The sequence below is a fragment of the Tenrec ecaudatus genome, chromosome 6, assembly GCF_050624435.1.
Source record: "Tenrec ecaudatus isolate mTenEca1 chromosome 6, mTenEca1.hap1, whole genome shotgun sequence".
Lineage (NCBI taxonomy): Eukaryota > Metazoa > Chordata > Mammalia > Afrosoricida > Tenrecidae > Tenrec > Tenrec ecaudatus.
The window spans coordinates 170,030,533-170,057,162 of record NC_134535.1 but is presented as its reverse complement, the minus strand read 5'-3'; the positions used below and the strand labels follow the sequence as shown (position 1 = coordinate 170,057,162).

The window sequence follows — 26,630 nt, the reverse complement described above, 5'->3', positions numbered from 1 at the left end:
CTCAACTGAAACCTCTTGGCTTTTATTAGTCTGTAGCGCTGATAATATCCAAATGGAATATATAAATTACTATGCTGAGAGTCAGCACTTGACTCTTAACCAAATCCTCCTGCCATTTAATCTGAGATGTCATCATTTTTAGTAATTGATATGTGATTATCCTCATAGAAGAAGTACACATTATCAACGTGTGTATCAGAGAAGCAGCCCTGATTTTTGAAAATTGTGTTCTACATCCTATTAAGTCGCAAGTAAAAAAAATCATTTTCACTTATGGAATAATTGACTTTTAAAAATGAAAGACTTGAAAGGCTGAATTCCTGGGTACTGATTTCTCTGCAGGCAGAGCCCGCTCTCCTTGAAGGTCTGATTTGTGGGAGCTTTGCTGTGAGGTCGCTGAACTGTGCTATGTGCTCCCCTGCTTTATGGATGCAAACCCCTCTGAGAAAACGTCATTGTTCAGTTTTCATTGGCGAGGAACCAGGAGCTCAGAGCTGCCAAACAACTTGCCCAATTTAACAAAGGGAGTACATTTTAGAGACAGTATTGTCTTTCTTTTCTTTTTCTTTTTTTAAAAACTTCAATGCTCATAAACTTTCCACTGAAAATCACCCATGAATTGATCGTCTGATAAAGGAGGCCCAGTGTAATATCACAAATGCATTGTCAGTGACGGCTCCAGTTACTATAGGAGAGGAGAGGATCTGAAGTAAACAATTTCATAAGCCGGAACACCTTAGAGATAAAATACAGGCAACGGACCAGGCGAGAACTAGTGGACAGAGCGAATAAGTTTCTAAAACGATCATGATCACACTTGGTCTCCTAGATACTGAAATCTGAAACTCCTTGATATGCTATAGCATGGGTTCCAACAAAGATGCTTTGTTCCTAACACGTTTTTGTGGGGATGGTGTAACGATGGGGTGCATATCAGTCAACAAGGCTACGGAGAGCTGACCAATGACTCATGCTGCACTGTGAAACCTCCCTCCTCAATTTCAAAATACTCATTTGTAATTGCATTAGCAAAATAGCTGAAGGCTGTCACATTCTTCCACTCCCGCAGTCTGGCTGTAAACAAATAAGATTTTAAATTTGAATTCCACAGTTTACTCTTTATGTAAACTCTTTATGTGCGTTATAATAATCACTTAAAATATGTTGTAGATAGATGACGTTCACCTCCTTAAAATACTTTTGAATTATATGATAATTTCCCAAGGTTATGAATCAGGTTTTGGAGTTAAAATTTGAAACTAAAATCTAATGAAGAAAAAGTAATTTTTCTTCTCTCTCTCTCTCTTCACCTTTCCCAAGACAGCAAACTATCCTGGGAGTTTATGTTGGTATAGGTTATATTTGGTGCTTCTGTTCGTCTGGGTAGTCTAGAGAAACAAATCCAGAGACACGCATATGTGCATAAGAAAGAGCTTTGTATAAAGAGTAATTGTATATTAAAAATACATCCCAGCCCAGTCCAGAACAACTTCATAAGTGTAATATATGCCCAAATGTCCAATGCCAACTTATCAATTCCTCTTCAGACTCATGCAACACATGCAATGAAGCCAAATGCAGGAAGATCACAGGCCAGTGGGTGGAAAGTCTTGTGGATCCAGTGGCAGTGGAAGCATCTCAGCGCTGGTGTGGGTCTCCATGAGGCTCCTCCAGCTCCAGGGCTCTGGCTCCATCAGTGTAGCTCCATGTGGCTTGTCAACAGGAATGTCTCACAGGACGACAAGCAGAGGGAGACTGGGTCTGGCATCCAGTGAGCTATTTATCTCTGTTGCACCTCCAAATGAGGTCACCAAGCTGTGACTTGATTGACAGGCTAAACTCCACCCCTTCACTCTTAATAGTCTCAACTTGATACCAGATTATGTAACTGCCACCGTGGTCTTTAAACTTGTCTATAACAATAGTGACAATCCTGCAGAGATATTTTCCACTATTTTGAGATTCCAATATACAAATTAGCCTCCCTTAATCATAATTATTATGAGAGGAAAACAAATTATTTTCCTGGAGACACTATGGGAACAAAGATATTGTTTACATAATACAAAGACCAAGCAAACACAAACAAAACACCTCCTTCACAGTTATCATGTATTTCATTATCCCACATTTCTTTTATGACAATCGTTATAAAAATAGACAGAACATCTATGTGTCAGCCATGCACTACAAGGTGCAAGGTCTAGAGTAAGCTGGCAGTGATGGACACGGTAGGCTAACTTTATGAGGCCATGATTCTCAGTGGCTGGCATCTCTGTAATGCGGTAACTTGACAGTTATGTAATGAAGCAGTCCTCCATTGCGGGCACCCCGGTGGCATAGTGGATTCAACATTGGGCCTGTTATCTAGTGCTGCTGTAACAGGCATAACCACAAGTGTCTCATGAACAAAAATTATTTTCTCCATTCCCAAATATCAAGCAAAGAAACTCACTATTATCATTCGATTCCAACCTACAGTGGCCCTATAGAGCGGGCTAGAACTGTCCCGGTGGGCTTCTGAGACTGTGACTCTTTACAGGAGTATAAAGTCTCGTCTTTCTCCCGTGGAGCAGCTGGGGGTCCCCAGGGCTGGCCCTGTGGTTAGCAGTCCAGTAAGTCACCCGCTGTGGCCCAGGGCGCCACTCTCTCCTTTGAGGAGGCTCGAAGTCAGAATTCAAGGTGTCGGTTCTAGTGGGGCAGACATTCTGTCTCTGCTGCTTGTGGAATAAAGTCCTCTCTTCTCAGCTTGTGCCCACTGGTTCCTGGGAGATCTTTTTGCTGCAAGTAGCTACTCTTCCTTAGGGCTCTTCCCTGTGCCAAATCTACTCTTCTGTCTCAAAGGTGATGGGTTTGAAACACACCTTACCCCAAAGCCCTCTCTCAAAAGGCACTGCATTCGCAGGTATAAGGTATAAACAACACATGGGTGTGGGGGCTGGTGGGGGGGCTCAATTCAATTCATAATGGCCCCCAAGTGCGTGGGTCCCCAAGGAAAGCCGAGCTCAGAGGTCTTCTCAAATGAGCCCCCAAAAGAAAGTCTCGCTGCCACTGAGTCAGTTCAGTTCCGACTCATGGTGACTGTAAAGGGCATAGAACGACTGCTGTGGGTGGCCCAGACTAACTTCTCACGGGACCAGCCCCCTAAGGCCACCGGAGATCAGAGCCTTAGGCAAGGACGGTTTGCAAAGGCTGCCCGGTTACTGATAGGTTCAACTCCCTGGAGGGGCGCTGCAGTCTAAGGGGCGGGTCTGCCCAAGGGAAGGGCATGGAGGGGAAGCTCAAGGCAGTCCGGAACTCCTTCTTGGGGCCGCGCCGCGGGAGCCGAGCGCGCGCAGGGGGGAGGGACGGATTCTGCTCCCGGCCGGCAGCAACCCCGTTCTACGGATTCCCGCGCTTCGCTGGTTCCCCGGGAGTCGCCATGGTAACGGACGCTGGGTTCGGGACGCTCACTAGCAGCGAGCCGCTGCGCAGAGGGAGGCTCCCGGCCCGATGGATAGCTCCACGGCCGGGATGAATACGCAGGACTTCGCGTCCGAGACCGAAGAGTGCCGCAAGATCCTCGAGAATCTCCAGGCCACCATTGAGTTTCTCCAGTATAACCCCAGGTGACGCGCCCGCGGCCAGCGAGCGCCGCGGGAACGCGCCCGGCGCCGCCGGAGGCTCCGCCCAGCGCGTCCCGGCCCCTCCTCCTCCCCGACGGGTGCCGCCCCCGCCCCGCCCCCGGGGCTGGCCTCGCCCCCAGAGCCCGAGACGCGAAGTTCATTCCCAGAGCGCACCGGCCACGCAGGCTGCGGCGTTTGAATCCCGGCGTCCCTTTACTTTACCAGGCGGGCCACTTCCTTTACCTTCTCGGGGCTTCGTCTCCCTTCCTGGGAAAATAGCGATGAGGATCCCTAAGACACCGCGTTCATTGTGGAAAAACCAAAGGAAAGGGCGGTTGGGAGCATCCCGTAAAACGAATCAATCCTCCGTGCGATGTGGTTGGAAGAGGGCTGTTTCTGCGTTGGGCTACTACTAACCACAAGGTCAGCGGTTCGAAAACACCAGCCAGCGGCTCCTAGGGAGAACGATGAAGTGTCGTACTCCTGTAAAGAGTTACAGTGTCGGAAACCCACAGAGGGGCAATTCTACCAGGTCCTATAGAGGCGCCATAGGTCGAAATCGACTCGAAGGCAGTTAGTTTAGTTAGTTAGCTTTGACTGCTGCGAGCTCAGTTGGCAATAGTGAGTTGGACATTGGGCTACAGGAGTTCAAAGCCATCAAAGGGCTTTCTACTCCCCAGGGATTTCCATTCTGGAAACCCAGAAAGGGCAGTTCTACTCTATGGTTTGGGATCACTCTGAGTCGGAATTGACTCGAGGGCGGTGCGTTTGTCTTTCTGGTTTTTTGGTTTGAGAAATCTCTCACTGCCATCGACTTCAAGGATTTCTTCATCCTACAGAGTTACAGTCTGGGAAAGCAATTCTACCCTGTTCCCTAAAGTGACTAGGATTGGGAATTGACTCCATGGGGAAGACTGAGATGGCAGATATCCCAGAGGTGATGGACAAACCTCTTGCTCTGGAGGAAGGTTCTTCTCCCTTCCGCTTCTGCTTCCCGGTTTCTTAAGCCATCTCCCTGTGTCTTGGCATCTCTTCTATTCCATCTCATTCTGTGATCATCTGTTTAATCTTCTTTATCTTAAAAAGAGATTAACTCAAAATATACCCATCCCAACCTTGATTCAGTAACATGAAAAATACAATCCGAGGAGGGAGGGGGAAAAAAAGAGGACCTGATGCAAAGGGCTTAAGTGGAGAGCAAATGCTTTGAGAATGATTGGGGCAGGGAATGTGCGGTTGTGCTTTATACAATTGATGTATGTATATGTATGGATTGTGATAAGAGTTGTATGAGCCCCTAATAAAATGTTTTAAAAAAATAAAACAGAAAAAGAAAAATACAATCCATTCCCAAGTAGCATTAGTGCGCCAAGCATAGAGGTTAGGGTTTACTTACATGTTTGGGTGGGGGCACAGTTAATCCACAGCAAGTGCCGTGCTTAAGTGGTACATATGTGATAACATAGCACCTTATGCGTGCTTTCCAGTAGAAGTGTGTGTTATTTCTTGATTTTTATAGTTTTCCCTTATGTAATCTCTACCTGTCCCCTGCTTCATATTTTTATTTGGGTAATGCAGAGCTGAAGGCCTCTTTAAAGCATTGAAAGCAAGGGTGTTACTTTGAGGCCTACGTTGTGCCTGACCCAAATCCTTATATTTTAATAACCTCGCGTGCGTGTGAAAGTTGGACCTTGAAGAAGGACTGCAGGAGACTCGATGCCTTGAATTAGAGTGCTGATGGAGAATATTGAAAGTGCCACGGACTGTCAAAAGAATGAACAATTCTGTCCTGGGAGAAGGACCGCTAGAATGCTCCTTAAAGGCAAGGGCGGCAGGGCTTTGTCCCGTGTACTTTGGTCACGTTGCTAAGAGAGACCAGTCGCTGGAGAAGAACTTGCTGAGTGAAGCGGAGGACCAGCAAAAGCTCCAAAGAGAGGAAGACGCTTGAGCACGTGGATTGCCAAGTGGCCGCAGCAATGTGCTGAATCAGAAGGACCATGATGAGGCTGGCACAGGACTGGGCAGTGTTTCGTGCTGTTGTGCAGAGAGAGGGTCGCTGTAAGTCCAAACCAAGTCAACAGCATCGAAGGCCCCCCCCCAGCTGATGTCTTCAAGAAAAGGTGGTTTAAAAGAAAAACCGAAGAAGAAGGAGGAGGAGGAGGAGAAGTGCCTTGAGCCCAGGTTGGTGGCCATGAGAGCGCTTAGAGCATCTCAAACAAGGGTCTGATATCATTTCTGTTTTGGGTCTCCCAGGCCAGCCACTCAGGGTATCTACGTGACAGCAGCACGAGGTACCTAGGTCAGTGGCAATGATCATTTCCTCGTGTAAGATGAGCATCTTGGTATCCATGGTTTGAGACGGTAAGATTCTAGGACGACTTTGGTAAGATTCTAGGACCACTTGGTAAGACTCGTCGTGTTCAATGATGAATGAAATGGCGTGAGAAAGACTCCAAGGGTTTTTGACCTGCTTAATTTGGAAAAAAATAGAGTTGCCAGGAACTCGAATGGAGAAGATGGTCACCAGGATGGGCTTCAGGGCAACAACATCACCTTAGGTTTGGATGCATGTCGGCAATGCCTACTAGACATCAGTTTAGGCTGGTAAGTAGGCTGCTGGTTATATGTCTGAAGTTCAGAAGAAAGGTCCAGTCTGGCTAGATCAACGTGGAAGTGGCACAGAGATGATGCTGAATGCAGTGTGACTTGGTGGGACCATCTAGGAGGGGAGCACCCAGAGAGAGGAGGGGTGTGAGCCTTGGGGCATGGCACACCGGATTTGCTTGTTCTTTGAAGAGGGAGGAAGCGGAGCTATGGGTTTGAGGTGGTTTTTTCCCCCTCTTTATTTAAAATTGAACCATGCATCATAGTGCACATTTAGCATAACAGATGATATTTTCATTGACTAATTTATCTGTGAGCATTTGTTCACATTGTCTATTCTAAGATTCAGTGAGGAGTGTCATCACAGTCTACAAATAAAAATATTCGTGGGCCCGTTTCCTAAAATAAATGAGCCTATTAGCTTTCTGTTGCGTTTCTTTTAAAAACTCAGATGTTATCTTTTCAAGATTGTATTTTATGTCTAACAACCAACGTGTGTTTCTGAAATAGAATTGGCGAGACTGTGTAGGAACAAGCCACTTAGCTATTGTACGGTGATGTGGGTTCCCAGGCTAGGCAGCGGGTTCTTGTCTGAAATTAGAGACGTTTGGAGTTTGAAGATTGAATCGTCATGTTTCCCTTGGATTCTGAATGAGCCCGATCTTTCTGAATTGGTGACGCAAAAAGGAAAGAGCGGAAGGGACCTATCTGAATCAGACACCAGCAATGACGACTGGGGGGACCTTGGGGTCAGTGACGTTCCTTACAAAAGAGGGAGTAGGAGTCCACCACCCCCAGAGACCAGCCACCAAATGCTCCTTGAGCCCTGGCTTCCACAGTTTCAAAGCAAGAACGTTAATATGCCTCCCATGAGCTTGTTGGAAGAACAACTTGAGGGAGAAATGTTTGTTAATACATCCTTAGAACAAGGTATATGGCACAGATGAAGCACTCCATAAATAGGCCATATTAAGGTAGTGTTTATAATATTATTGGCCCCAGTTTTACATTATTATATAGCACATGTTCCTTGAAAGAAACATGAGGCTCCCATAAAGATGTATAGCCTTCAAACCCTTATATGAGGTCACCCTGAAGCAGAATCTCTTCAATGGCAGTGGGTTTGGACATAGTCTCTTCATGACACCAGAAAGGATACATAAAAATATTATTCCAAGTCTCTCAATAAGATCTTGAAAATGTATATATTATTTATAACTAACACTATCTAACTCCACAGAAGATAATTTACTTAAAATGGGAAGAAAAGAAAGAAGAACATATATGTGTGTATATATATATGTGTGTGTGTGTATATATATATATATATATATATATATATATATATATATATATATATATATATTCGAGCTTAATGAAAAATGAAGTTGAAGAGTTAAAATGAATGTTCTTGTATTGCAGAGGGTTGGGGGTGGCTTGTCTAGGCTGGACAAGTGGCCCTCCTGATAGCTTTCAAGTATATATTGAGTTTTCAATGACTGGGTTTTTTTTTTAGAAGCACATCTATCTCCAGGCTTTTCTTCCCAAGTTCCCCTGGGTGGACACAATTCACCAGGGTTTTGGTTCACAGTAAAGCTTGTTAACTGTCTGTACCACCTAAGGATTTCCATCAGGAGAAGCAGAATAACAGAGTCGGAAAGCAACTATGATGCAGGAGTGAGGGAGAGAAGACAAGGAGCAAAGGAAGGATTGAAAAAGAGCCCCTAGCACACTCCAATGGCTTAGTCAAACCTACGTAACTCTTACGTGGAGAGCAAATGCTCTGAGAATGATTGGGGCAGGGAATGTATGGATGTGCGTTATACAATTGATGTATGTATATGTATGGATGGTGATAAGAGTTGTATGGGTCCCTAATAAAATGTAAAAAAAGAAAAGAGGAGAAAAAAATGATTAGGGCAGGGAATGTACAGATGTGCTCTATACAATTGATGTATGTATATGTATGAACTGTGATAAGAATTGTATGAGCCCCTAATAAATTGTTAAAATTAAAAAAAATAAAAAAAATAAAGAAAGAAAAAAAACACCTACGTAATTGTCTCAGAAATTTACAATCTGCTGGAGGCAAACACATTTGCCAGTGGCTACAGGCCATGGTCTGCAGAAGTAGCTCCGCAGAGAGCAACCTGATGAGCATAGGGAGGACATCAAGAACATCAAGCAGGAAGAAAGCAAAAGGAAATTTAGGGTACAGGAAAGAAAGATGTGTTGGTCTGGGTAGACTAGAGAAACAAATTCATAGGCATTCACGTGTGTATAAGAAAGAGCTTTATATCAAAGAGTAATTTTATATTGTAATTGTATATTAAGAAACCATCCCAGGCCAGATCAAGTCCTTAAATCCAATATTAGCCCATATGTCCAATACTAGTCCATAAATTCCTCTTTAGACTCATGCAGCCATGCAATAATGCCAAATGCAGGAAGATCACAGGCCAGTGGTGGAAAGTCTTGTAGAACCAGTGGCGGTAGAAGCATCTCAGTGCTGGTGTGGGTCTCCATGTGGCTCCTGTAGCTCCAGGGCTCTGGCTCCATCAGTGTGTCTCCAGGTGGTTTGTCAACAGGAATGTCTTGCAGGGAGTGAGTGTATCTGACCTCCAGTGAGCTATGTATCTCCTTTGAGCCTCCCAATGAGTCATCAAACTGTGCATCTGATTGACAGACTAAACTCCACCCCTTCACTCTTAATAGTTGAGATAACGTTTATTGTGCCAACCTGGCCAATAAGCACATGTGGGGTTAACTGAAGGGTGGAGAGATAAATGGCTCCATGAGCCTCGCCTTTCTAGTTCTCGGGTCTCTTGCTCTTTGATCATCAGACTAATGTGCAGCCACCTTGCTTGTTCTTTGCCTCAATTTGCAAGCTACACTACCTGTGGGACACCTAACTCGTGGACTGTGTCGCTGTAATTTGAGGTTCCTTCAAGACCTGCTTCACCACACAATTGGAATTTACATCTCTTGAGCTGGGGACTGTCGGACCCTGTCATCTGGCTGACTGTTGGTGACCTGCCTTGCTGTTTGCTGCCTGTGCCTGGATAGCCTGAATTGCTCTACAGAGGACTACCCAGGGGCCCTCAAGACTTGAAGGACTGCCAGTGTCTCACCGTTGTCTCAGGGGAGTGAGTTGTACTGAGTCATTTGTACTGCTTTATAATTTAATTAACTGTTTATTTCTTATGTTATATGTCTATCTATCTGTATAAATATATATAACTATTAGCGTTCTGGTTTTGTTTCTCTAGAGAACCCAAACACAATAGTCTCAGGTTGACACCCAATTACGTAACTACCACAAAAGAAAAGATCAGGAGGATCTGTTAGAAGAGATTCTGAAACTTGCTCTTAATCATAGAGTAGCTAAGGCACATGAAAGAAAAGATGAAGTGAAAGAGCTAATTAGGAAGTTTTTAAGGGGAAATTAAGAAATCAAAGTCAAATATTATAGTGAAATATTCCAAGACCTAGAGTTAGGAAACCAAAAAGGAGAGTAACACAGCAGATCTTAAACTAAAATAACTAAAGGAAACATTCAAGCCTTGAGTTGTAATACTGAAAGATTTTACAGGCACAATATTGAATGGTCCAGGAAGCAACAAAAGAAGGTGTAAAGGATGCACAGGGTCACAGTACCAAAAAGGACCCGTCAACATTCAACCCGTTCAAAAGGTAGCATGTGAGCAAGAACCAATGATACTAGAGGAAGACATTCAAGCGGCACTGAAAGCATTGGCACAAAAGAAGGCTCGGGAAATTGATGGAATATCAATGGAAATGTTTCGAGAAGCTGATGAAGCATTGCAAACACTCCCTGCTCTATGGTGGGAAATTTGGAAGACAACTGCTTGACCAACTGGCTGGAAGAGGTACAAAGAAGGGTGACCCAAGAGAACGGGTGAGTTCTAGAACAGCATCGTCGATGTCACATGCAACTAAAACTTTGCTAAAGATCTTCCGACAACAGTGGCAGCGGTCCACTGACAGAGCTGCTCTAGGTCCAGGCTGGATTCAGAAAAGGACTTGGAACTAGGGATATCATTGCCGACAGCAAATGGATCTTGGCCGAAAGCAGCAAATAACAGAAATACTTATATTTTATTGTCTGTGCTCAGGCATTTGACCATGTGGACCATAACCATCTTTGATAGCCTTGAGAAGAATAGAATCCTAGAACACTATATTGTGCTCATGTGGAACCTGTGCATCGGTGAAAAGGCAGTTGTGTGAACAGAACAAGGGAATACTGCATGGTTTAAAAATAGGAAAAGCGTGCATCAGGGTTGCATCCTTTCACCCTACTTATTCAATCGGCGTGCTGAGCCAATACAGATCAAAGAAGCTGGAATAGACTAAACAATGTGGCATTAGGACCGAAGGAAGGCTTCTCAACAACCTGTAATATACAGATGACACAACCATGCCGGCTGAAAGTAAGGACGTTAAGCACTTGCTGATGAAGAGCAAGCAGTCAGATTTCAGTATGATTACAACTCAGTGTGAAAAAGACCAAAATCTTCATAACTAGACCAGAAGGCACTATCCTGATGAAGGGAGAAGAGATTGAAATTGCCAAGGCGTTCGTCTGGCTTGGATCCACAATCAACGCTCGTGGAAGCAGCAGTCAAGAGATCAAAGGGTGCATTGCATTGGGTAAAACTGCTGCACAAGATCGCTTTAAAGTGTTGAAAAGTAAAGATGTTCCTTTGAGGACTAAGGTATGGCTGCCCTAAGCCATGGTATTTTTAATTGCCTTACATGCGTGTGGAAATTGGATTGAATGAGGGAGACTGAAGAAGGCTCTATGTGTTTGAATTATGGTGCTGGCAAAGAATATGGGAAGTAACATGGACTGACAAAAGACCAAACAAATCTGTCTTGGAAGCAGTGTACCCAAAATGCTCTTTAGCGGCAAGGATGATGTGTTAGTCCGGGTAGACTAGAGAAAGAAATCCAGAGGCACTCGTGTGTAAGACAGAGCTTTATATCAAAGAGCAATTGTATATTGTAATTGTATATTAAGAAACCATCCCAGGCCAGATCAAGTCCTTAAGTCCAATATTAGCCCATCTGTCCGATACTAGTCCATAAATTCCTCTTCGGATTCATGCAGTACATGCAATGATGCCGAATGCAGGAAGATCACAGGCCTGTGGATGGAAAGTCTTGTGGATCTAGTGGCGGTGGAAGCATCGCTAGGGCTCTGGCTGCCATCAGCGTGGCTCCATGTGGCTTGTCCACAGGAAAGGGAAGCAGAGAGATTGTATGTCCTACCTCCCCAGAGAAAAAAGAGGAAGTTTCCAGAATCCTCATGAGAAAGTCACAACCACAAGGAGGGATCATTAGGCACGACCCAATTGGCAGGCTAGACTCCACCCTTTCACTCTTAATACCCTCAAGTTGACACACGATTATGTACCACAGATGACAAGACTTCATCTCATATAATTGCATATGGTGTCAAGAGGGGTCTATCCCTGGAGAAGGATATCATGGGCAGGGTGTGCAAATGCGTAGCTAAAGTGAGGATGAATCCATTACTTCGAAGATGAGTCTCTTTCACGGCACAATGGCAGATGTTGCATTATCTACTTGCCAGCAGGTGACTGGCTATCACGCTTGGTTAACGGGGCTATGATGGCTAGGTTTATGTGTGCATGATGGTTAAATTGTATGTCAACTTGATGTACCTGGGTGAAGATAGGGATGGAACCCAACCTATCCTCGGAGGTGTGGCCTTTTGTATAAGAGAGACCCTCAGAAAAACTGAACTCTCTATTGCCTTTTTGCCTTCTGCTGGATCTGGATGCTATGTCTGGTTTTCAGTCTCCTGGTATATTGCCTGATGATCCCAGGTGCCATCATCGGACTGTCAACCTTAGAATCATTTGGCCGACCTTGTATTAATTCAGCTCTGCATCCACCAACCTGTGGCCCTCCATTTGACCTACAATCTTGAACTGTCTAGACTTACTTGTACAACTGTGCAAGCCATTTGTTGATCTAAATGTCTTGATATATACAAACGCACATGAGTAGCTGGTTTTGTTGCTTGAGGAAATTAATACTTCTTTGGGTATCTAGTGTTCAGGTGTTGATTTGGTCAATACCTTTTTTTGAATTTTCAGTTTCAATGGAACAGGGGAAGCAATTTATCTTGAGCTGGCCAGGGAAACAATACACTTCGACAACTCTCCCCCAGTGCTATGTCTACTCTCCGGTACTATGCCATAATTTAATCTGCAGAGACCTTGAGTGCCTTTCCCATTCACAAAAGGTCACTTTGCTCCGTTAACATGGATGACATTAAGCTGATTGGACATAAAGAAGCATCCATGACTTTAGACTTATGAGTGAAACATCTGCATGCTAGAGGATGGGAAATTAACCTGACAAAATTCAGGCCCCTTCTACCTCAGTGAAATTTCTAAAGGTCCAGTGATGTGGGGCCTGTTGAGATATTCCTACAGTGAAGGATAAGTTATTGCATCTGGCTCCTGTCACAAGTAAAAGTTGGACCTCTTTTGATTTTGGAGGCAACATATTCCTAATTTAGATGAACTCCTAATTCGGAAGAAGGCTCTGCAAAAGGTTCAGGCTGCTATGTAAGCTACTCTGCCACTTGGACCACATGATCCAGCTGACCCAATGGTCTTGCAGTATTGGTGGTGCATAGAGTTGCACTTTAGAGTCTTTGGCAGGTCCCTCTTGGCGAATCACAGGGCCGACCCTGAGAATTTTGGAGCCGAACTCTGCCACCCTCTGCAGACAACAGTGGTATATATGAGATTGTCCTAGATCAGGACCTTAAGGTACAATTAAGATCCATGAAGAAGTGGCCCAAATGACTAGTTTCCACTCCTGTCACAGTATTCTTTCCCCAAGTCTTCATCTAGGGCCGCATGGGGAATTCCTTATGATCAGTTGACTGTGGAAGAGAAACTCATGCTTGGTTAGCTGATGGGTCTGCACACGCTGCAGGAAACACGTGAAATCCGACAACAGCGGCACTGTGACTAGCTTCTAGGACCTCCCTGAAGGGCAGTGGTGAAGAGAAACCTTCCCAACGGGCAGAAGTGTGAACAGTACATGGCGAGAAATGACCAAATGTACAATTGCATATTACTTCACGGCTGTGGCCAATGACTTGGCTGGATGGAACTTGGAAGGACTCGATTGGAACCTGATTGGAAAATTGGTGACAAGAAGATGTGGGGAAGAGTTATGGTGATAGACCTCTCTGAATGGGTCAAAACAAGATATTTGCGTTTCATATGAAATCTCATCAAAAGGTGACCTCTTTAGAGTAGGAATTGAACAAAGATGTGGAAAGGTTTCCATGTTCTCTGAAAATCAGTCATCCTCTTTCCCCAGCCACTCCAGACTTTGCCCAAAAGGTGCATGAACAAAGTGGCCATGGTGGCAGGGATGGAGGTATGGGTGGGCTCAGCAACTGGACTTCCACTTACCCAGGCAGGCTTGGCTATTCCAACTACTGAATGCCCATCTTCCAGCAGCTGGGACCAACACTTAAGTCCAAGATATAGAACCATTTCTCAGAGAGATCACCAGCATCCCGGTGACAGGGTGATTACATCAGACCACTTCCTTCATGGAAAGGGCAGAATATTGTTCTTACTGGAATGGACACTTTCTCTGGATACAGATTTGCCCTATCTGCGCTCAGTGCTTCTGCCCACCAGCATGGTATCCTGCACATTACTCCCTCTGATCAAGTTACTCACTTCACACCAAGTGAAATGTGGCAATGGGTCCATGCTCAAGAAATCCACTGGTTTTACCATGCTCTCCATCATCCGGAAGCAGCTGGCTTGATAGAATGATGGAAAGATGGGACTTCTAAAGACACAATTGTTAGGTGGCAACACCTTGCAAGATTGGGGCAATGTTTTCCAGGAGGCTCTATATGCTCTACACCAGCATCCGATATAGGGTGCTATTTTCAGTAGACTCACGGGTTCAGGAACCAAGAGGTAGGAATGGGCGTGGCACCACTCACTATTACTCCTTGTGACCCACTCACCACATTTGCCTTTCCTGTCCCTGCAACCGCATGCTCTACAGCAGCAGTTCTCAACCTTCCTAATGCCGCGACCCTTTCATACCGTTCCTCAGGTTGTGGTGACCCCCAACCACAAAATTATTTTTGTTGCTATTTTATAACTGTAATTTTGCTACTGTTATGAATTGGGTGACCCCTGTGAAAGGGTCGTTCGACCCCCAAAAGGGTAGAGACCCACAGGTTGAGAACCACTTCTCTCACAGGTCTTAGTTCCAAAAGGAGAAATATTCCTGTCTGGAGACAGAACTGATTCCTTTGAACTGGAAGTTAAAAATGCCTGCCGGCTATTTTGGACTCCTCATGACTGGATCAATAGGCAAACGAGGTTGTTACTTTATTGAGTGGTGTGATTGATCCTGACTATGCCTGGCATCCAGGAGATTCCTTATGTCGTCTCTTACCTAGTCCTACCATGTCCTGTGATTAAAACCATAGGAAATGACAGCATCCCGATTCTGACGTGAATTCCAATTGCCAAGACTGCTCTGGGAGGAAGTTTTGGGTCATCTTAGTTGTCGGAGAACCAAAATCAGCCGAGGGACTTGCTGAGGGCAAAGGAAATACAGACTAAGTCGTAGAAAAAGGTAGTTCTAAATACCTGCTACAGCCATGTAGCCAGCTGCAGAAATGAGGACTCTAATCATGATGAGTAATTCTTACTTGTATGTGTGCATCACATATTTTTGTTTTTGCTCCCTTACTAAATAAAAGGTGAACATGGGGTTATTAGATTTTCGGTTGTATGCGTGTTTGTTGTATCATGTTAGGGCAAGCACGACTTTATTCTTGTCTTTCAGGGGGGATTATATATGGTTAAAGAGTTGGGTAGAGTTGTCAAGCTGACAAGGGGTGGTCTTTGATGGAGAGCTTTTAAGTATCAACTTGACATACCTGGGTGAAGGTAGGGGTGGAGCCCAACCTATCAATCAAGCCACAGCCTGATGACAGCTCCTTGGAAGGGTGGCCTTTTGCATAAGAGAGTCCCTGAATATAACTGAGCTCCCTTGCCCCTTTGCCTTCTGCTGGACCTGCAGCCTATGTCTGGTTCCTTGATTTCTTCTTATATTGCCTGTCAGCAGACACAGACCTCAGAGTGATTCAGCTTTGCATCCACCAGCTGATGGCCCTCCTGCTTCATCTTCCTGCTTCCTGTTCATCCGCTACAGAAGTCAGGGGAGCCTCCAGCTTGTATCAAGCCTACACACTTGAACCAGATGGGACTTATCTTCTTTTGTAACTGTGTACTCATTTCTTGATTTAAATCTTTTTCTATGCACATACACATGCGAGTATACAAAGAGTATAACTGTACTATCAGCTGGCGTGTTAACAAGAACCAATGATAGTGAAGGAAGACGTTCACGCTGCACTGGAAGCGTTAGCTAAACAAGGATCTAGGAATTCACGGAATACCAACCGAAAGAACCGATGAAGCAAAATTCCTTTATGAAGCACTAGAAGCACTCACTTTCATTATGCCAGAAAGTTTGGAAGATAATTACTTAGTTATTGGAAAAGGGCTGTATTTGTACCCATTCCAAAGAAAAGTGACTCAACAGAATGCTCTAATTATAGATCAATATCATTAATATTGCATGCAGTCAAATGTTGCTGAAGATCCTCCAACACTGGTTGCGGCAGTACATTGAAAAGGGAGCTGCCGGAGGTTCAGGCTGGATTCAGAAGAAGATGTGGAGCAAGGGATAATCTTGCTGATGTCAAGTGGATCTTGGCAGAAAGCAGAGAATACCAGAAAGGTGTTTACTTGTGTTTTATTGACTATGACAAGGCGTTCGACTGCGTGGATCATAGCAAACGATGAGCATCTTTGAGTCCAGGCACTTCATTGTGCTCGTGCAGAACTTATATATGCAAACAGCAGTTGTGTAAACATAACAGGAGATGCCACATGGTTTAAAATCAGGAAAGGTGTGTGTTAGAGTTGTATCTTCTCGACCTTCAGTCTGTGTGTTGAGCAAATACTCCGAGAGGCTGGATTATATGAAGAAGAATGTGGCATCAGGATTAGAGGAAGGCTCACTAGCAACCTGCAAGATAGAAATGATACAACCTTGCTTGCTGAAAGTGGGGTGGACTTGAAGTGCTAATGAAGATCAAAGATTGCAGCCTTCAGTGTGAATTACAATCCAATAGAAAGAAGACCGACATCCTCAAAACTGGACCAATAGATGACATCGTGATCAATGGAGAGAAGATTGAAGTTGCCAAGGACTTTGTCTGACTTGTATCCACAACAGGTGCTTATGAAAGAAGCAGTCAAGATATCAAATAGCACCTTGCATTAGGTTAATCTGCTACAGCAGATCTCCTGAAGGTGTTGACAATCGAGGATGTTACTTTAAGGACTAAGGTGCACTTGACCCAAGCCATAGTATTCTCCATTGCATCATGTGAGTGTTGAACATTGAATAAAGCAGGCTGAAGAAGAATCGACATATTTAAGTGATAGAGCTGGACACCAGCCTGTGTGATCATGAGGTGTCATCAGAACCGGGTAACAGGCATCGGAAGACCCATAACAAATAAACAAACCATGGAAAAACATATAATTGAGAACGAGCAGGGTCATAGCAGAGACCCAAAGCCCATCTGTAGTGAGTTAGTTAGTTTATTGTGCCAACAAGGCCGTTAAACACATGTGGGGTTAATTGAAGGGTGGAGGGATAAATGGTTCAGTGAGCCTCGCCTTTCGAGTTCTCAGGTCTCTTGCTTTGTGATGGTCGGACCAGGGTACAGCTGCCTTTGCCAGTTCCCTGCTTCAGCTGGCAAGGCTCACTTCCTGCAAGACATCCCCAAGGAGAGGCCACATGAACCTACCCTGATGCAGCCCTGGGTGCTGGAGCACCCGTGTGGAAACCCCTGCCAGCGCTGAGATGCTTACACATTCACTGACTCGGCTTTCCTCCTGTAATTGGCATTGTTGTGTCTCTTTTGTGAGAAGGAGGAGGACTTTGTGGATTGGTGTTGGACATATGGGTTAATGTTGGACTTGTAGGCTTGGGCAGCACTGGGTTGGGATGTTTTCTTGATGAGCACTTAACCTTTATATAAAACTCTCTCTTATACATGAGTTGCTGTGGATTTGTTTCTATAAAGTACCCCGGCTAACACATGTAGACAATGGAACATCCCCCCACAGAGGGGGCACAGGGAAGGGATGAGTCAACCAGGGCAAAGTAAAGCACCAATGAAACAATATTCCTCTACTTCCTTGACGTTTCCTCACCCCCCACTATCATGATCCCAGTGCTGCTTCTCACTTCGGGCTAGGCCAGAGCATGTACACAGGGATAGATTAGAGATAAGAGCTCACGACACACAGAATCCAGGAACAGGAATGGGAATAGTGATACCAGAAGGGTAGGGGTAAGGTGGGGGGGGAGGAAACCTATAGCAATGATGGACACATAACCATACACACCCCTCCAGGGGAAAGACCAACAGAAACCATGGGGGAAGTAAGACAGTGGTCAGTGTGCGATATGAAAATAATTTTTAATATATCAAGGGGTCATGAGGGTTGGGGGAGAAGAGCTGGTACTGAGGGCTCAATAGAAAGTAAATGTCTAGAAAAGAATGATGGCGACCTATGTTCAAATAGGCCCGATACAATCGATGTATGGATTGTCATAAGGGTTGTAAGTGCCCCCAATAAAATGATCTTTTAATAAAAAGTTGTAGTGCTGGAGAAGAATATCAATAGTACCATGGACTGCCAAAAGAACCAACAAATTTGCCTTGGAAGAAGCATATCCAAAGGGTCCCTTCGGGACCAGGGTGGCGAGACTTGTCTTAAATGCTTGAGACATGTTATCTGGAGAGACTAGTCCCTGGAGAAGGACATCATGCCTGGTAAAGTCAAGAGGCAGTGAGCATGAGGAAGTCCCTTGAAAAGACTCCTTGACACAGTGGCTGCAACAATGGGCTCAAGCACAGGAACCATTGTGAGGATGACACAGACAGGGCAGTGTTTTGTTCTGTTGTGCGTAGGGTCACTGTGGTTGGAGCCAACTCAGTGGCATGTACCAACAACCGGTTTGGCTTCGCCACCTAACAAAGTTCCCTTTTTAGCAGATTCATATGGCTCTCTCCTGTTAGCAGATCAGGTGCTCAGCCTAATTCTTGGCGGTGATCGCCAGGAATGCCTTGTCAAGGGGAGTCTCTTCTCTGCTCCATCTGTGCCACCATGAGCATGCTTCTTTATTAAGCAAGCTCTGGGGTGTCGAGGGAAAGAAACTGACAGATGTGTGTCAGTTTGGTTTAGATCACATGGTTGAGCACCTTCTCTGCAGGTTTCTACGTCACTGTGATAAGCATTCACCTGGTGGGGAGGGGGCGGAGTATCTTTTTAGTCTGTGCCCATTCTTAATGGTTCATCCACAGATTCTTCTGCAGATTTCCTGATCACCATCTTCTCAATTTGTTCCTTGTAACTTCTTGGCCCATCCACCCAAATCTCTAGCAACTGCCCTAAAATTATAAACCTGACCTTCTGACCCTCTTTGAGTCCAGAGAAGTACACCCAAATGTACTATGTAAAGGTATTTTCATGGGGAGAGTTCTCCCTCATTGCCATCCTTCAAGGTCAGTACTAAGCAGGATTATAATACTGAGTTATCAGTGGTCCAGCTGCTAGGTAGGTATAACCTTTTCTTTGTTAGTCAACTGGTCTCTGAGAACTCCCTGAGACCAAAGGTGTGCCTTGCGGGAGAGGAGGCAACACAACAGAAGTCAGTGTCCAACCTTCTGACTTGGTGGGTCAGATAAAAGCCGGGTCATCCCAGAGCTCAGGCCATGCACTTCTCTAATGAACCAAGGTTTGCCTTTTCTTCTCTAGCAAGGCTCTTTCAGCCAAAAGCGTTTTCTCAAAGAACAGAGAGTTGTTTGCGGAAAAGAACGTAGCATTTCCTTCCAAATCCTATCAAGCGTGTGCTGTGAGTGTCCTATTGGTAGTTACAGGTGCGTCACAGATTATTCCTATTTAATCTGATGGGTCCTAATGCCCAAATGGGAGAGTGACTTTTCCAGCCTATTTCTGTGTTGTCTTGTCCTGGCTCTTTCTACCTTAAATTTACCACCCTCCTTTTTTGTCATAAATTATGCTTTTGTGCGGAGGTATTACAAAGTCCCCCTTTCCTCATCAGACTGCCACTGGCCAACCTCTGCCACCACGGACCGCTCTCTCTTCAGTCAACCACTCCTGCTGTGGTTGTCAAATGGTGATTCTCATCATTTTGTCATTTGAAAAGATATTCAATAAATCAAGCTTTTATTGGGGGCATTTTGTAGGTCCGATCATGGTCAAGAGCCATTCAGGGTTTGAGATCCTACCCTGCTTATGCACTAGCAAGTTAACCTCTTCCTGTTTTGTGGTTGTCAGCAGAAAGCACCAAGACTCCTGGCTCAGAGACAAAAGACATCATTGTCGTGGCAAAAAACAGTAGGCAGAGCTTCGTATGGGTTAGTTTTGGTCCCCCATGTCCCCCAAGTCTTACATGGGCAGACAGAATAAAATCCATCATGGGTGCCTACATGTATGTGCAACAAATTGCAGTCTATAAAAGGAGGCCTGAGCTCAAGAGGGGTGGGTGCCAGGGAAGGGGGGGGGTCACCTCTTTTATAGGAAGCAGAAGCAAGCCTACTACTCAGCAGAGCGAAGTGACCTCATCCTTCAAGATGTCTCTCTGCAACCACAACACTGAGAAATCCCTGGAGGTAGAGGAGTGGAGGCTTTGCATTCTTGGCATACCCAGAATGCTAGTGAAAGCCCAGGGCCCTTGGAGACGCCTCTCCCAGCAGCAGGGCCTCAGTGAGAAAAATATTGGCTTTCCTCCATGAATTAGACCAAATCGAAATCAAACTCTCTCAAACGCAAACACCAGGGATCCAAGGAGTTCATGGACAATTCGATTAAAAGATAATGGCTTTTTTCTTCTTCATGAAATTTCTGAAGCTCCCTGGGATACTCTGATTGTGCTGTTGTTTGCCACGGACCTGTCATCGTTATTCTATTGCTGGGTGTGGGCGAGCTCAGGAGATTCATGACCAACCATGCTTTTCACTGTTGAGAAGTTTGTTGTTGGGTTGGCACTCAGCCTTAGTTGAGCCCTGGCCACCCAGTGGTTGAAGTGCTTGGTTACCAACCAACAGGCCCGTGGTCCAAACCCTCCCGTCACTCCGTGGGAGTACACACGGGCGGTCTGGTCCGGTTAAGACTGGCAGCCTTAGAAACCTGACGAGGGCAGCTGTATTCTGTCCCTTAGGGTCACCATGAGATGACATGGACTCCACAACAGTGGCTTTTAGATTGCTGCTCGGATCGGTTTCCCCCCAATCATGCTGAAAACGGTGTGCTGTTTCTGAACATAGGACCACAGCAACAATAAAAACAAAACAAGCAACCGAGCAGTAGTGGTGGCATGGATTCCGGCTCACAGGGATCCCACCCACACCACGGAGTTTTCAAAGCTGTGACTTTTGGGGAACAGACTACCAGGCTTTGCTCTCCAGGTGCCTCTGGGAAGGTTCAACCCCCCTGCGGTAGTCACCTAATCTGGTGTCGATTTGAGGACTAAGACTGCAGGGGTGAGGTCTAACCTGTCAATCAGGAGTTAGCCAATACGGCCTCTGTGTTGGGAAGGCCTTCTCCTGAGGATTCTGGGAACGCATGGATTTCTTCCTAGGAGGTGGGAGACATAGTCTCTCTCTGCTCACTCCCGGCAAGACATCCCTGAGGAGAAGCCACATGGACCCATCATGATGCAACCAGAGCCCTGGGAACTAGAGGAGCCGTGTGGAGATCCCTGCCAGCGCTGAGATGCTTACAGCACCACCGGATCCACAAGATTTCTCACCCACTGGCCTGTGATCGTCCTACATTCAACGTCATTGTATGTGTTGTGTGAATCTGCGGAGGAATTTATAGATTGGTATCAGACATATGGGCTAATATTGTTTTAATGGACTTGATCTGGACTGACCTGGGATGTTTTCTCAATATTCAATTGCTCTGGTCTATAAAACTCTTTCTTATACACATAGGAGTGTCTATGAATGTGTTTCTCTAGCCCACCCAGACTAACACACCCCCTTTGGACTGGTGGATTGGCATATAAGGGTTTGCAAACTCAAGGGACAATAACGGGTAGTATATTTTGAGGTCTTGCTGTGTGACAGACACCACTGGCAGAACTTCTAAGTATTAGCGCACTTACTGCCATCAGTAACCCTATGACGTACGCACTCTTGTTTTCCATACGCTGAAACGAAGGGTCAGCTAAGGTAAGTCATTTACCTCATGTCCCATAGAGTATCGGCTAGAGTGGTTTCAGCTATTGTCAAGCGAAACCCCTAACAATAAGGACTTTTATTCACTGACAAGTGAGCCAAGCCCGAGGTATGGCAGGTTGAGTTGATTCAATGATCCAATAAAGTTGCCGGGTCAAAATGTTCTCCATCTGTTAGAGATCTCATCACCTGTGGGCTGACTTTGCCCTCTATCGGGCCTCTCTGGGAGTCCCGCAGGTGCCTCCCATCAGGCTCAGTATGAGCCAGAAGTCAGCGAGGGCATCTCTTCCTCCTTCAGACGCTTTCCCCCCTGCCCCTGGCAGTCTTTTCTTCCCGTGTGTCAGATTTTCACGAGGACTGCCTGCCTGCCTGCCTGCCTGCCTGCTTCTCCACATTCCCAGCTAAGCAGCACAGGTTCGTTGTGAGACGCTTAGACCCAACAGGCATGCCCTCTGGCTCTGGGCATATGGCCACCCTCCCCTGAACTCTGCAGGGACCAAAGAAGACAGGGATTGTATGGGGTGCCCACACTAGTTCCTGCTCCCACCCATCACCCAGAAGCCAGGCCGGAAGCACCAATACTCGGCGCTGATCATTCCATGTCAGCTTGTGTGGTTCTCTGTGCTGTGGGCTGACTTGGGAAGAGGTGGCTGTGGCAGGTTGGAAGGCAAGGAAGAGAGACGGCATCCGGAACACAGACTGGCCTTCTGATGGCTGCTTGGGCTGTCTGTGCTTGCAGCCCAGCAGGAAGGAGGTTCGGGTATTAGTTCTTGGCTTATTCAGAATTTTCAGTAACACTCCTATGGTCTGACCATCAAAGAGGGTTTTCGGTGATGATTTAAAGAGATAGTTTACCCGCTTGTTAGTTTCAGGGCCCCTTGATATATATATATATATATTTTAATGATTGAGGACCTCAAAGAGATGTCGTTTATGAGGGTTATGTACGCCTGTAAATTACATATGAGAAATCGAAAAGGGGAGAAGGGAAAACACACATCTATTCCTTCATCTTAAAGTAGCAATAGTGGACCAAATTAAAATAACTACATCAAGGAAACATCGCTGCTATATTAATTTAGGGTGAAAGAGCGGTTTTTCGAAACTTCAGTGGGAAGGGTGGGCTGGTTTTACATTTTTGCACCTCACTTTAGTGCCTGTCTTCATGGCAGTTCTACTGAATGGTCACATCTGCTCCAACGTTCAGTCTGACACGCATTCACCGAACCTGTAACTTCTGGAACATCCCACAGAATCCTGGTGCTAGAATGGAAAAGATACATAAAACCCTCATTTTATGAGTTACATTTGACCTGGGACATTCCCTGAAACTGCCTGGACACCCCCACCCCCACTCCCACCCCTGAACCTCAGACCAGGCTTGGAGAACTGCTAAAGTGTGTCTGGTCGCTATACCCATTCATAGATAAGGGTATGAAGAGACAGCACTCAAATTTATAGCTCAGAAAATGAAATGAGACTCGCAGTGAGTCTCAGCACGGCAATGTCCGACATGCAGCCAGCCTGACAGCCCCGCACGGGCTGGTGGACACTCCGTTCCACAGGTTCCCTCTCTCCAAGCACGCCGTCCCCTGACCACACACCGTGCCATCGTGCGATTCCCACTCGGGGCAACCCTGCAGGAGGAAGTCGATCTGTAGTCAATCTGCACAGGAGCAGAAAGGCTCCTCTGTCTCCCACAGAGCAGCCGGCGGGCTCAAACCGCTGGCGTGGCCAGCTACCCCATGCATGTTCATCACCACTCTTCCAGCAGGACTCCTCCCCAACGCCTTAGCGTCTCTCCACTTTAACCCGATTCTCTCAAAAATGTTTGCTTTCACGGTTTATTAACGAATTGCCTAGTGACGAAAATCATCTAGTGAATCAAACACATGTCATCGGCGTGTGTGTTTTTCCCCAGACTGAGCATTTCGGATGATTTAAAGATCGGCTTTTTCACCACAGACCATGCTACTCAGACAGACACCAGTGAGATCTGGCCGCTGAAAGACTTGAGTTCGGCTACCCAACATCTAGTGCAGGTAAATCAGGGTTCAGCTTCCAATGTCCGAGCTACATTTCGGCTTCCGTTGTCTTTATGTTCCCTTCATTTTATCTTCAGCAAAAGCTGATTTTTAGAGGTGAAAGAAAGAATAGCAAGTGGCCAGAATAGAGCGACCCATAGTGAGAGAGTGGGGTGTCTACTTGGGTAGAAGTGCGTCTGTCGGAAGGACCCAGTGATGGGAATATCTAGAGGCGTTATGTCAGTGCCTAAGCAAGAAAGAGTTCATGTTCAGATGCTGCCAGACCAACGTGAAGACACCCCACCAGGTAAGAACCGCTGTGTTCTTTGACCGCTCTTGCTTTGCCCTGGTAGAATCTGAGGTAGGAGCCAGAGTGTGGAAGAGGAGGGAGGAGAGTGCAAAAACAGGTCATCCTCTTTCCTCTAAAGACTAGACCACTGTCATCTGGTTGACTTTGAGCCATAGAGATTCTACCAGGAAAGAGTAGAAGCGCCCCCCTCGGGTCCAAGGCTGTACAGCTTGGTGGACGCAGACTGCCACACCTTGCTCCTGCAGACGGTCCGGAAGGCTCCCCCCCCTTTGGCCTTTTGGCTCGCAGAGGAGTGCTTTCCCCACTGCGGCGCCGAGCTCTCCCTGAGGTCCGGCCTGCTTACCTTGGTCTACAAAAAGAACACTTGGCATGACGCGTAAAGTGATCGACTCATCGTAGTCGTGCTGCCAATGCTGTCTTGGGGCTGTCTTTTAAGCATTGAAAGAACTGCCTCTTCCTGAAAATGAACAGAAAGGTCAACGAATTTTCCAGTGTTTGCATTCAGGAAGGCGGGAATATAATTTAGAGGATGCATCATAGATAGATGACGGGAGACAAAAATAGATTGCTTTGATTATATCGCAAATGGTTCTCACTCAGCCCCCTGGTTAGATCCCTAAGTGCCTCACTCTCAACAAATGTCTGTCTTTTCCCATCCATTCTGATCTGAAATCCACACCTTGAACATTAACTTTGAGGGTAGATAAACAAACACACACACACACAACTGTTGTGAGCATAGTTAGTTTTATTTTACGTAGGGAGAAATTGCTGGGAAGACCCTCTCCCGTATCCAGGAACCCCTCTTAGTCTAGCAGATGAATTGTCATTTTGAGAGCTTGATTACTCAGAGACAGACTGACAGGGGTTGGCCAATGCGCAAGGTGTTTGAGAAGGAATCCTGAAAAGGGAGGACATGTCCCTAACCCTGCTTTGTGCCCAGAATGGGTTACAGCTTTGCTACAGAGAGCCAGAACTATCTGTAATCATGCATGTGTTTCCATTGGTAGATTATTAAAGCCCTGCAAGTGGATTTTGGATTTCTCAAACAGTTTCTTCAGTTACAATTTGAGGATCAACTTAAAGCGGAGGCTTTCCATCTCTTTGATATTCTGGATGACAAGATCACAACAGTGGAGAAATATTATCAACAGGTCAGGTGCCCCGCCCCCTTCATTGTGTGGGGATAGACCCTGTACTCAGACATTTAGTGATTCGTGAGGGCCATTTAAGTTGCCCATGTTGCGTCTCGTTTAATGTGGCTAATGCATGTGAGACAGGGTTAGAAAGATTCATGGGGGGAAACCCATTATCTTGTAACTCCATCTCCTCAGGAACTTTGTGGAACACCTTGGTCTAGCTTTCCCACGTGTCAGGGGCTTTTTAAAGTACTTGTTTGTGGAGTTAACTCATTGGAGCCTCATAATAACCCATTCGAGTCAGTACAGTTATTAGCTCGATTTTACAGATGGAAACAGACAAACAAACAAACAACCAGAGATCTAGGAAAGTCCATTGACTTGTTCGAGGACACCAGTTAAAAATGGTGGCACCTCCTTGCCAACCCAGTAAGGGTCACTTGAGTTCCCTCTCCCAACCACATGGCTGGATGGTGTTACTTGTGCTGTCTGGGCTCTTTAGGAGCCAGAGATGTGAAGACCATGCTGCTTGAAGAAATTCCCGGGAACTTTGGTCAGGTTGGCAAACTGAGCCATTATTATGCATGTGCATCACTGTTATTTCTCTGACATTAAAAAAAAACCAAAAACATGTTGGCCACACCATCGTAAATACTATGCTGAGTTGCTTAAGTACATGTCTTCCTTAAATCCTTCAACCCTCCTTCAATGGAAATCTGACGATCCTCATCTATAGAGAAAGAAGCCAGCCAAGCTTTCCAGGCTTAAGCAACTTGCTTAAGACTAGAGAGACAGTAAGGGGCGCAGTGATACTTAAGTTCTGTTTGGCCTGAGCTTAAAACCTTTGAGGGGGCTTCACTAGGTCCATGGAAAAATGGAATGAAAAGAAAATTTTTTAATTAACTTTTTGAAGCCCCTATTATTTGTTGTTCACACACCCAGAAGGAAAGACTATTTTTAAAGTGCTGTCTTGCATTGCTATGCAAGACAGATCCCTCAAGGTCTTCCTGCAATCAGCAAACAACTTGGGGTTTTGCCTTCGCCATTCTGGAACCCCATACCTGAGCATATTCCATTGAGAAAGCACAGAGACGAGCAGAGGGGAAGAATTGCAAATAGATATTACTGCCTCGTCATCAGCTCTGGGCTGATACATTCGTCAAATAAACTAAAATGCTGGAATGTTCTGCATTCATTTCACCCGGTGACCTCTCTAGTGCTTTCGGTTGACTCTAAAGTCAGAATCAAATGCGTTAGAATAGATGCAGAGCAGGAGAAACAATTATGAAATGGGCATTTCCAAGAGAGTGATGATTTCAGTGATGGTTTCCCCCTCTGAGCCCCGTCCTCGTAAGCATGAGTCACGGTTGGAAACATAATGTGGTGCTCATCATATTAATTTTGGGCTTGCAGAATGAGGAGCAGATGAGAAGAAGCTTCCATCAGCAGTTAGCGGATGCCATCGCCATTGTCAAAGGAATGTACGCGGTGGGTTCTTAGTGCTGTCGCTGGTGAGACGGGCTTGGTTTCCTGTAA

General features: G+C 45.6%; 1 protein-coding gene across 1 annotated transcript; it reads left to right on the top strand.

The window, feature by feature from the left end:
• Positions 1 to 3,492: 3,492 nt before the first annotated feature.
• On the top strand, positions 3,493 to 26,594 carry C6H10orf67 (chromosome 6 C10orf67 homolog). The gene is made up of 4 exons (XM_075553415.1): positions 3,493 to 3,608; positions 23,543 to 23,663; positions 24,966 to 25,109; positions 26,508 to 26,594. Exons 1-4 carry the CDS (start codon positions 3,493 to 3,495, stop codon positions 26,592 to 26,594), a joined length of 468 nt encoding a protein of 155 aa, XP_075409530.1.
• Positions 26,595 to 26,630: the final 36 nt, after the last annotated feature.